Source organism: Pteropus vampyrus, unplaced genomic scaffold (assembly GCF_000151845.1).
Source record: "Pteropus vampyrus isolate Shadow unplaced genomic scaffold, Pvam_2.0 Scaffold472, whole genome shotgun sequence".
NCBI classification, from domain to species: Eukaryota; Metazoa; Chordata; class Mammalia; order Chiroptera; family Pteropodidae; genus Pteropus; species Pteropus vampyrus.
This window is the reverse complement of record NW_011889253.1, coordinates 346,204-358,847: the sequence shown is the minus strand read 5'-3', so window position 1 is coordinate 358,847 and position 12,644 is coordinate 346,204. Positions and strand designations below refer to the sequence as shown.

The following is a 12,644-nucleotide window of genomic DNA, read 5'->3' as shown; positions in this document are numbered from 1 at the left end:
ATAATTATTACCCATTTTAACTAATCTAGTTCATTTCCTATACCCAATTACTAGAAATAGAGACCAACCTAGAATTCTGAAGAAAGTACCTTATAGCCAGTGTCTAAACAGCATGAAATTGTGGACCAGTAACAGGCAAATGTAATAATGTAAAAGAAAAAAAAATGTGTGCTTAAGCCAAAAGGAAATATGAATTTTGTTTTTTTCCTTCACAATGAGAAAGAACACTACTAAGGCAAGTACCTGCTCATGAATTCTACACCCCAAAGGAAGACATACCCACATGTGCTTTGCTGGCAAAAGACTGTTCCTTAAGTACTTAAGCTCCACTCTCATGTAAAACATACCTGGATCAGTTGCTGATACGATGGCACCGAACAGAAGGCAATCTGTAAAGTAAAAATCTCCTGCAAGTTGTCCAGTTACTTTCATCAGTGTTACACAGCCATACATGATTGACCTGTTCAATGAACATATTTCTACTTTAGAAAAAACATCAACTGTTAAAGAAGTCAGAATATAGTAAGAATAAGAACATGGGTCTACAGTAGTACATTGTTACTAATCTCAAGTTCATTTCATGTCACATAAATATGGTAATACCTTGGCCTTAAGGAAAATTCAAACAATTTATCTATGTGAATGCATTTTACTGAAAAAGTCCTTAGACACATTCAGAAACACAATACTGCATAAATCAAATACGCATTATTTTAAAATTATAATTTGAAGGCTGAAAAGTGTTTTAAGCTTTAAGTACTTACCCAATTACAAAACAAGAAATTGCTGTCCCAAGAAAAGCATATGCTAGAATAGACCCCAGGTTTCGAAAGAAATGTCTCTGACAAAAGAAAAGGTTACACCGTGTTAGAATACTTACCAACTATTTGACATAGAAAAGGCTTTCTAGTCTAGTGTGCTGTGCTAATAGTAAATGCATTATTCATTAAAGGGATTAAGTAAGAGAAAGAATTTTCATACAGGCATAAATTTCGGCATCTAAAAAGGATAAAGAGAGAAGGGGGAAAACCTGGAAAGAACTGTCTGTTTCTGAAGTGTCAAGGATGATAAAGCCCATGGAGTTTAAGTTGTTCAAAGTATATGAAATACAAAAGTACTTACTCTTTTCAGACTATATCCTGCATAAAATATGATAGGAGGAAGTAATATGTTGAAAAATACTTCCGGATCAAAAGTAACCTGTTAAAAGAAAAAGTTCTTTTAGATGAATTCCCTTGAATACCTCATATTACATTATTACACTATCAAAAGGAAAAAAAGATGAAATGTTAAACTGGTGAAAGGGAAGACTCTTACTGTGGTAACTGAAAAATATTTCATATAGGATAGCTGTTGTTCCACTTCTCAACCAAACGATAAGGAGATATATTTGGAACAAGTTAAGTCAGATCTGTGGAAAGTGTGTTAAAATATTATGACACTAAAAACCTTAAAAACAGGAGAAAGCATGAACATATCTTTGCTTTAAATAAGAGAGACCCAAAACTGGTAGCAAAATTTGGGGGTATGGCATTATTGTTGGCAAGAGGAAACAGACCTTGCCTAGGTTACATCTTTAAAGGTATATAACATAATATTATGGCAAAAAATTTCTGCACAGCTCAGATTTCTAGTCCTGACAGCCTATTTATTTTTTTTAATTTATTTTTTTATAGTGACATTGGTTAACGAAATCCAACCATTTCTTTTAATACTTATTTCCTAGAATAATACAGACGCCCCCTTCTGTTCATAAGGCTGTAGTGGGATTTGACATGAATACAAAGCAGCTACACACATGCCTATGCTAAAAGTTCATTTACTAGAACTTAAGGAACTGGAATTTTCCACAGGCGGAAAGAACTCTTGCTGCAAAGTAAATGTGAAGTTCATATGAAGTTTTAAAAAGCACTCAAGACAGTCGGGAACACAAGCAAGTAGTTATAAAAGTCAAGTACTACCAATGCAGAAGACAGAAGTGGAGGCAAATGGCCAAGGGTGGGTAGAAACAAAGAGACTCTGAGAAGCTTCAGGATAGAAACTATGAGGGGGACAGGAGAAAGCAGCTCCAAGAATGTCTGGGAGCCAGTAAGACTGCACCCCAACCTCCTAAATAAAGTTTTATGTACAGCATGGTACAACAACTGATGCTCAGACTGCAGCCCTGAAGTTGTGCCAGATCGTGAATCAAAGAAAGATTAAACTGTCCCCAGTGCAGAATACCATCAAGGCAAGAAAAAATTCAAAGAAATATTAATAGAATATCTTAGGTATTATCAAGTAAACTCAACGTGCTGAAGTACTACAAAACTCCCAAGGACCACCTGCAAATTAAAAGAAATACTTATAAATTCTGCTTAACTCTATACTGGTCACCATTTATTACAACTGCAAACATCACAGAGTGAAAAAAAAAAGGGTTATATTTCTTAGCCTCAATTAGAAGATGAAATGTGCAGACATGTCCATTTCCTTAGCATTACATTCGTTGAAGTTTTATTCCATTTTAAAAGACTAATTATATTAAATATCATTAAAAATTCATTATTTTTCTCCTGAATCACTTTGCTGCTAGTTATATACTTTAAAAAAACCCAAAGACTCCCTCTAACTAAGAACTTACCTTTCTAAGCATTTCATTATCTTGAACATTATTGAGTTCATGTGAACTAATTTCTCCTTTCAGCGTATACTCATAAAATTTTCCACTAACGTTTACCAATAAGGTAGTTGGGCTTGACTGCACTTCACAGCTCAGGGTCACATTATTTACATCACTTGGAACATGAATGCCATATCGAAGCACAAGGCCTACCAAAAGACCTGGAAAAAAATAAAAGAACAATATTAGTTCTTCTTTTAAGCAGAAACTATTCTTTTGTACCCAACACAATACCTTTGGATTGATAATAACAGAAAAATCTCTTAAAATAGTCGCCTGTGGTTCAGAATCAATTTTTAGATGGAATGCAGTTACATTTTAAAGTATTACTAAATTCACAAATCTAAGAGTCCAATATTCCTATAATCCTGTGAGACAGGAGAGAGGAAAACATTCTCTAGGGTAACTGCACATATCGTTGCTTTTCTAGATCAAGATATGAATAAGTGATTAGGAAAGTAACAAAATGAGAAAATACCTTTGAATCATCTGTACACAGAATATACTCCAACATATCCCAACCTGAGAGTATAATCGCATTAGAAATGTGTTAACCATCCCATCCATCAACTCACACAAGACACATACATGTCTCAAGTTATTCCAAAAGCACATGGCTGGCCAAATAATACATATTTAACAAATTGGAAAGTTAATAACACTTGTAGATTGATTGAGTTCCATTTAAAGGTCAAATTTCAATTTTAAAATACATGCTTCAAAATCAAAACATGGAATAAAAGTCCTGATTCTGGAACTATGATGTCAATATATTGCCAGAATTTTACCTGTATCATCATAGTGATATTCAAATACATACAATGTTCTAAGTACTATAAAGCTACACCGACCAAAGTGTCTACTGACAGCTTTATTGAGATATAATCCACATACCATTAAGTTTATCTTTTTAAACTGTATAATTCAGTGGCTTTTAGTATATTCACAAAGTTGTATCTTGATCACTACTACATAATTCTAAAACATTTTCACTGCTCCAAAAAGAAACTCTGTACCTACTAGTGGTCACTATTTTCTCCACCCTAAATCCCAGCCCCTGGCAATCACTAATCTACTTTCTCTATATATAGATTTGCCTATTCTAAACATTTCATATAAATAGAATCTTACAATATGTGACCTTTTTTTCCCCACTCTTTAATTCCCACCCCCCTCACTTCCACCTCTGACCTATGGATGTTGCCGTTTCTCCTTAAGAACTGGATCTCTGAAGGCAGGGCGTCTCCTCCCACATGCTCACGGTGTGAAGCTGGGGCCTGCCACACCACACCTGGGGTATGGTATGTGGCTCCACCTGGGGTGCGAACCCAGGACCTTCAGTGTGTAAAGCAGATGTGCTAACCACTCTACTATGGAGCCACCCCCCAATATGTGACCTTTTATGTTTGACTTCTTTCACTCAGCATGTTTTCAAGGATTATCCATGCTATAGCATGAATCTGAACTTAATTCCTTTTTATGGTCAAATAATATGCCATTATAGAGGTATACCTCAACTGCAAATTAATCTGAAACTTCTGGAACTTTCCTTAACTCCAAGATGCACAGTATATCCCTAGTAGTTACATTCTACCTTCCTGTCTCCTTTCACTCTAACCAGCCAGACATTCTTTTACTATATGTGAATGGAGTACTATGCTAAGTAGGTTCCCAGGGTTCAGAGGTAAAAACAATCAATGTTCTTTGGTCCAGTAGCTCTCAGACCAAATAAACAATTATGATAGATACATATGTATCTAGGTCTTATAAAGACAGAAAAGAGGTACCTAACCAAGGCTGAAGGAATGGGACATTAGAGAAGCCTTTCCAAAGGTGTTACCTAAGCAGGTAAAGTAAAAGAAAAGGTCTTCCAGGAAGACGGAATACTAGTACATAGCCAGTCAAGGAAGATTGCAAGAACGCAGCCCATTCAAGGAATCACACGGAGTTTAGTATGGCTGGGATATAAAGTGACAAGAGCTGAGGTGCAAAAGATCCACGAGAGCTGAACTATGAAAGACCTCGCATGTTGAGGAAGGGAGTTTAGATTTTATCCTGAAAGCAAAGGGAAGTCATAGAAGGGTTAGAAGCAGGGGCTTGACATCAGATTTCTATTTTTAGAAAGACTGGTCTAGACTACGGAGGGTCAAAAAGGCCAGATAGAAGGCCACAGCAGTGATTCAGGCATTATGAGGTTAGGGCCTAACTTAAGAGAGTAGACGTAGGGAGACAGATTTTTGGAAGGGATTATCTTTTAGAAGGATTTGGTAACTTAGTAGACTGGGAAGAAGGGGGATGAAAGACTAAGCGAGCCTAAACTGACCTGGCAACTCAGTGGGTAAGCTGGCCCGAGCAACCAGGTGTATAGCAGGGCCATTCAGTGAGACAGGGAACAGATTTACAGGGAAAAATGTGCAGTTCAGTTTTGGACCTGCTGAGTTTGATATACCTGTGATACATGCACAGTTGAGTATGTGGGATCTGGCGCTCAAGGAAGGAGGAGGGTTATTTCAACTGGCGATACACACTTGGCAGTCATAAGATGGTTGTGTCAGGTACAGATGTGATTATCTGGAGGGCAAACGAGAAGAGGGCTATAGATATAGGTCTGGGCTTATCCCAATATTTAATAGCCAACATTAAAGGCCTGGTGGAGGAGAAGTAGCTGATAAAGGAGTCTAAGAAGGAAAAGATACAGGAATAGAAAGAAAAGAGGAGGAAGTGATGAAAACAAGCAAATGCTCCGACAAAGTTAAAGTCAAGGAAGACAGGCATTAAGAGTCCATTGGGCAAATGGCCAACAAATATTTGAAAAAGTGCTCAACATCGCTAGCTATTAGGGAAATGCAAATCAAAACCACAATGAGATACCATCTCACACCTGTTAGAATAGTTATAATCAACAGGATGAGTAATAAGAAATGTTGGAGAGGATGCAGAGAAAAAGGAACCCTCAAACACTGCTGGTGGGTCTGCAAATTGGTACAGCCACTATGGAAAACGGTATGGAGGTTCCTCAAAAAACTAAGAATTGATCTACCATATGATCCAGCAATCCCTCTACTGAGTATTTACCCCAAAAACTTGAAAACACATATCCAAAAAGATATTTGCACACCGATGTTCATAGCAGCATTATTCACAGTGGCCAGGATATGGAAGCAACCGAAGTGTCCTACAATAGATGATTGACTAAAGAAGCTGTGGTACATATATATAATGGAATATTACTCAGCCATAAGAAGAGATGAAAAACTGCCATTTGCGACAACATGGATAGACCTCAAGATAATCATGCTAAGCAGAATAAGCCATACAGAAAAAGCTGAAAATTACATGATATCACTTATATGTGGGATATAAACCTAAAAGCAACAAATGAACAGGACAAACAGAGACACATGGATTACAGACTAGTGGTTATCAGAGGGTAGGAGGTAGGGGAGGAGGGGGAAGGTAGATGGTTAAAGGGGGTCAAATATAGGGGAGTAGAGGGAGGGTGAAGTGGGTAAAGGGGATCAAATATATGGATGCTGAAGGAAACTAGACTTTGGGTGGTAAATACACAACAGAATATACAAATGCCAAATTATAATGTACACCTGAAAATTATATAATTGTATTAACCAATGTTACCCCAATAAATAATAAAAAAAAAGAGTCCATTGGGGATGGCAACAAAGAGGTCATAAGTGACCTTGGTAACAGCGGTTTCAGTGGAACAGTGGAGACAGAAGGCAGACCGGCGTGGGAAGTGATGAAACAGAAATAGGGGGTGTAAGAGCACTAGTTGGTCAGGAAGGGGGAAAGGAAGATGAGGGATCCTTCTAGTCAATTTATAGCCATACTTTTTTTTAAGTGAGCAGCAATGATTAACTGGTGAACAGTACAGTGACATCGACTTTAAAAAATGTTTTAACAAAGGTTCAAATTTAATATAAGTGGAAGATACACTTTGAACATATCTCACTACAAAAAAAAAATTAAAAAGTGACAGCTGAGTATCTACTGTATTTGATAAACATAATTTGGGAGAGAAAAAGCTATAGATCCAGTCATTCTGCCTATATGATATAGTAACAACTCTTTTCTCTATTACCCCATAAGAGCTTCTAATTAAGAGGCTCAGTACAAGTTGCCCACTTATATATGTGCAGAAACCACAGTTAAGCTACCACAAACACTAACAGCAGCAAAATTCTTCCCATGTCCCCAAGCCCAACTGTGTAAGGAACAGTACCCACTGGTTCTATTGTACTGGGACCTGATGCTGAAATTTCACTGGGTGCCTTGAGGAGGACTCAGCACTTGGACAAATTTGAGACATACACCTTGGCAGTTAAAACATCAGCAAAGAGAATAATTGCATAGGTTGGAAAAAACCAAGATCCTTTTATTACAGCATCAGACATCTGAAAAATTGGAATTTCTTTGAATAAAGTTGACAGGTCAAGTTAATTTGGATTCTGTGAAATGTCAAATCCTAATCATGGAGTTAAAGCAATTTTCAGTAAAAAGAACATACACAAAAAGACTGCTTTGTTAAGCAGACAAGGCAGAAACTTCTAGCTTCCCACGTAGGCAGAGGCACAAACAATATTGATATCATAAAATTTAAAATGACCACTTACAGGCAACAAAGAATACAACCATAGAGATCTTTCATGAAACAGAGAGGTCCCACCCTTTCTACACATTCCTGACCCTCTTGTGCTAGAAACCCTCCCAGGGATAAAGAACTCAGTATCTCCCAAGTCTCACCACTATATGAGTCTTACAGTTAATAGAACTGGTTTTCTAATAGATTTCAACACATTCTTCCAGCTTATCACACTACAAGCCTCTGATAGTCAAAAATATGGAAGAAACATCACTGGGGTATTAAGTGTGGTCAAAATTGATAAAATTTCTACATATTAAAATGCATGTATATATATTTATATATGTACATGTGTGTATATGTACATATATATAAAACATCTATCTACTTCTTGAACAGTGCTGTTAGATTGTTCAGCTCAACTTCAAGATAGCCAAAAAGTCAAGGTTTCTGCTGACCCTTGGTTAATTTTACGTGTTCAATCATCTGTCTCCTACAGCTCCTCCAACCTTTATGCTCCTTCTCAGGTCTCCAATCTCACTGCCTATGTTTCTGAGAAGCTAGAGGTCATTTGATATAAGCTACTTCAATTCCATGCCTCTCCATCTCAATGAACTCATTTCTCTTAAGCTCCCCTCTCAGGAAAGATCAACCTCTTTTCCAAGGGAATCTTTTCACCTGAGATTTTGAACCAACCCCTGTCTGAATTGTTTCTGAATATATTATTTGATCTGATATCCTTATGAAATAGATATTACTATAAATCTGTCATTATCTTAACTATAATGAGAATAAATGACTTGCCCAACACGATTTGGCATTAAGTGACAAAGACAGGGTTGAAATCCAGGTTTTCTTTTTCCAAATTCTATAATTTTCTAATCATCTCTTCACTTTCATGTCAGTACTAACTTCTCCAGAGGTTTAGGTCACCATTTTCGCATAGCTCTCCCTCACAATCCACCTCCAAACCTCCACAACTTCAAATATTATCTCCCTACAGATGTTATCTTATGACATTTAGTATTGTATGGTGTAGGAGTAAAAGCACAAGTTTGGAATTTAGATAGATATATGAATTCTGGCTCCATCAATTTCCAGTCGGTGACTCTAGGGTAAATAACCCCTCAGTGAATCTCAGCTTCCTCAAACATAGCTGATGATAATACTAACCTGTTTTTCTTCATAGTTAAGTTTTATCGTTTTAGCATGAGGCAATATGGTTAGGGGCTAAGAGAATGGGGCTTTTGAGCCAGACTGACTAGATTTGAATCCTGGCTCAATACTTACAAGTTATGTGACTCCAGGCAGGTCATTTAACCTTTCTGTGCTCCAATTTTCTCATTTATAAAACAGGGACGTAGTAGTACCTATCTCACAGAGTTGTTATGAAGTTTAAATGAAGTGATACTTATAGAGCACTTAGCAGTGTCTAATACATTGTAAGGCTCAATAAATATTACCTCTTAAATCACTAGATTGTAAGTGCTTTGTAGGCAAGGATGATGACTCACATCTGTATTTCCCATAGCTCATATATCAAAGGAACTTAGTAAATATTTATTGATGAATCATATTAGTTAAGCCTAGGACTCTGGATGCTGTAACTTTAAGGCAAAACAAATACTTCTTCCCTGTCCGGCTTTTTATTCCATCTGTAAGCACACTGTAGTCAGTGGTCACTTTTCAGACTTACTTAACTATCCTGACAATTTTTACTACCAGAGACTCACTTTTAAGCTTAAGCAACCTACTCCAATGAGAATGCTTGGTGCTTCAACATTGTACAAACTGACCACGATGACGATTTAGTATTTTTTTTTTACCCTTGCTTCTCAAAAAAGATGAGAGGCTTATTTTAAATAGCATGTTTCCAGGATTTAGGTAGCTAAATCAACAGCACAGTAATAAAATCTTCAGTGGGCTGAATCTTGGAGGTTTGGACATTCCCAGAGTAAGAAGCCTTTTCACCTGGAAGTCGAGCTGAAAAATAAAGGTCTTAAAATCATATATTACCATAACAGCCATGATGGTATAAAAGTCGTAAGAAAAGGCAAATGGCAGTAATTAGAATTAGAAAATGCCAATTTCCATGGTACTGAAACTACTTTGACCCAATGCCACCTCTTCTCAAATTGAACTTGGGAGTTAGTCAGGCGGCTATTTGTCCACAGGTCCCACTGCCTAAACTAAGAAAATGAGACAGGCTAAAGAATATCAAGTTGTGGCAAATCAACCACTCTTCCACTTTATATTTCACAAGAGATACCCTTGTTTTTCCTTCACAAAATACTAACAAGGTGCCCCATCACTTTTTATTAACTAAGAAGCATCAGGAAATGCAATCAGTAATCCTACTTTTTGACTTCAGCTCAAGAGGTAGATGAGGTTAGTGATATCAACTACCAAAGAGCAAATATTTTCAGAGCAATTCTAAGTTTCTGTTTGATTTAAAAAAAAAATACGGTTTTCCTCTTAACTTACAAGACTGAGTAATTAAAAGAACTGTTCTGAGCCAAACTTGAGAAAATGCAGCAATATAACAGCAATAATAATAGTATCATAGCTATCATTTATTGAGCATTTACTTAGGAGTCAGGTACTAAGCTAAAAACATTTCATCCTCAAAATAATCCTACTTTCATTGTTCCCAATTTATAGATGACAGTGAATGCGGGTAAGGGACTTGCCTAGATCACACAGAGCTATTAGAACAGTGGGACAGGAACCCAAGTCTGACTCTAAAGCAGGTGCTGGAAATTTGTTTTAATGTGGTCCAAAAGCTACGAATGGTATTTATGTTCTTAAAGGTTTGTAAAAAAGAAAAAAAAAGAGAAGAAAATGCAACAGAGACACAGAGACCTATGACCTATGTGACCTACAAAGTTGACAATATTTAGTATTTGGCCCTTAACAGGAAAAAAGTTCAGACTTCTTTGCACCTTAAACCACTACATCACATTATCTCTCTCTATAGGAAAGAGGTTTCTGTGATCGGTTATTTTAACATCATAATACTCACTTGGCATTTAACTGAATTTAAGATGCCATTATTTTCTTTTTATGATCTGTCTACCCAAGAAGGATAAGTTCCTTGGAGGCGGGGATTTTATATTTCTTTGTATTTTCTGTGCACAATACATAGTAGGCTGATTAGCAAACGTTTGTTGAGGATAGTAAATAAACCACAAACTCTTATCCAGAGAAATTAAATAGAGATGCATAGCTTCTCCAGTCAATTTAGCTTAAGGGGTGCTGCAAATAAAATTCAAAAAAAAATGAAAACTAATATGTCTAAAAACTAAGAATCCTAGGGAATAGAGAGGCTTAGAATTGTATTACCTTACAAATGAAAAATAAGCCTGAGTTCATGCATTTTCCTTGCTACCCTTGAGATGCACATTTCAGAAACCTGTATTTACTGGAAAGAGTTGGGGGTAGGTACGTGGGAAAATGTCTTTTTGTACCTATCTGCAAGTCTGAGACATAAAGCTCAACAAGCTCATCAGTTTAAGCCTGTTCCAAATGAAGATAATCTTTACCCCTGTACTGCACAGAAAGGATTGTCTACCGGCATCTCTTCAGTCACGTATACCCTCACAGGCATCTTAGATTAAGAGTCGGCAATATGCATCTTTTCCTCTCATGAGGCCCCCAGCATAGGCCAAAATGCCTCTGAGCCTGTGGTTTGATTGCCTGTCTCTCCTCATGACCAAAAAATTATAAACAAACAAATAAAAAACCTCAAAAAAAAAAAAAAAAGCACACCAAGGCACAAGAACGGAAGCCATTTACTCAAAGATCCGTCAATAACCTCATGCCACTAGCAAGTCATACTGCATATGCGGGTTCCTAATGTCTGCTTGGCTGAACCGTCCATCGTATAGTACAACACACTGCTGGAAGACCTTTAACTCTTCCTTGTCCTCACCTTGGTACTCCTGAATTGTAAGGATCAACCATACATATGCATATCAGATATTACAAATAATACATCAGAACGTCATTAAAAAATGCCTAAGCCTTCTTTAGCTTCTTTCGCGTTCTGGTTTTAACTTGGACTAAATAAAATGGGAGTGAGGTCTTCGTTCTCTACCTCGAAAGGACAGGGCGTAGCAAGAACTGGGTGATGGGTAAAGGCGGACACTGGCTCCAAAGGAACACAGGTTCTGAGCAGTAGAGATACATACTACTGCAGCTTCAGTGTACCCTAAACAAACTGACACCCCAGAGAAATGTCTTCCCCTCCCCCAGTCTTCAGACCAATCTGAGACACCGCACCCACTCCCTTCCCATCCTCAGTCGTGGGTCCCAAGCTAGGTAGGCATAGGCATGTAGGTGAGGAAGAATAAAGGGGGTGGGGTCAGAGGGGAATAAAAGGTGTGGAAGGTAAAGGAAAGGGGGTGCGAGGCAGGGAAAGATGGGGGGCGGGGCTGAGGAAACAGGGTGAGCAGAGAACCGGGGGGCGTAGCAGAAAAAATGGGGGCGAGGCAGAGCAATGGGGTGGGGGAGGGGGAGAGGCAGAAAATGGAAGGAATCAGAAAGGGAGCCCAACATAGGACAAGCAGGGCGAGGAGAGGAGGCGAAGCAACCGGCGGGCAGAAAAAGGGGGAGCGCCAGGGACGGACGTGGAGGTGAGGCACTTGCCATAAATCATAGCCAGGCCGGTTTCATGGAGGAAGCGGGCCCGGCGGTGCTTGAAAAGCCAGATTGTGAGAATGGTGAGGGTGAGCAGCAGGATGAAGATGAGCAGGTTGGCGCTGTCCTGACGGTGGCTCTCTTCGGCTTGCTTCTCAGACACGATCTCCTCGTCCATGGCTCTCGCCGCTCTGTCAGCGCCGTCCGAAGCCCCGGCCCAGCCAAAGATGCCCACTGCGAGGAGCAACCAGAGCGGACGCGTGAGCCCGCGGGCCCGAGGGCCGCCGCCACCAACACCGCGGCGGAGGGGCGCCCGCAGCCAGCCGCGCGGAGCCATGACTCCCCCCGCCTCCCGCCCCGCTCCTCACCCGCCGCCGCCCGCGGTCAGACCACTCCCCGAGGGCTCACGGGAATGGGGCGGGGCCCCAGGGAAGCCGGCGGTACGCGCGCCTCTGCCGCCGCTCTTAAAGGGGCCGCAACATTTCCAGTTAGCTCTGCATGGAGCTAACTTTTGTCCACCCCTTCCGCACCAGCTGCCCCAGCACCGAATATGCACACTCAGGCACTGCCAGGGAATGAAGGCCATCGAATCTAGCCCACTGTCTTCTGGAAAAGAAATCTCGGCTCAGCGTAATCAAGCAGCTACAAATTGCACTATGTCTACTTTGATTCTATTCTTAGAGCTCTCGGGGGAATCTTTCATAACACATCTCAATATTGTGCCCCAGTGTCTCTTAACAGGAT

General features: G+C 39.2%; 1 protein-coding gene across 2 annotated transcripts in view; it reads right to left on the bottom strand.

The window, feature by feature from the left end:
• The window catches only part of SLC9A6 (solute carrier family 9 member A6), a 49,493-nt gene extending 37,175 nt beyond the window's left edge, over window positions 1-12,318 (bottom strand). Inside the window, exons 1-6 of one of the 2 annotated variants that reach the window (XM_011382404.2) lie at window positions 12,269-12,318; window positions 11,910-12,134; window positions 2,624-2,823; window positions 1,123-1,200; window positions 765-841; window positions 348-460 (exon numbers count right to left, since the gene is read on the bottom strand). In XM_011382404.2, the coding sequence (XP_011380706.1) occupies window positions 348-460; window positions 765-841; window positions 1,123-1,200; window positions 2,624-2,823; window positions 11,910-12,078 (637 nt within the window). In that variant the 5' untranslated portion in view covers window positions 12,079-12,134; window positions 12,269-12,318. Of the gene's footprint in view, window positions 1-347; window positions 461-764; window positions 842-1,122; window positions 1,201-2,623; window positions 2,824-11,909 lie in introns of both variants that reach the window. The other variant, XM_011382403.2, reaches the window with a different exon arrangement.
• Window positions 12,319-12,644: the final 326 nt, after the last annotated feature.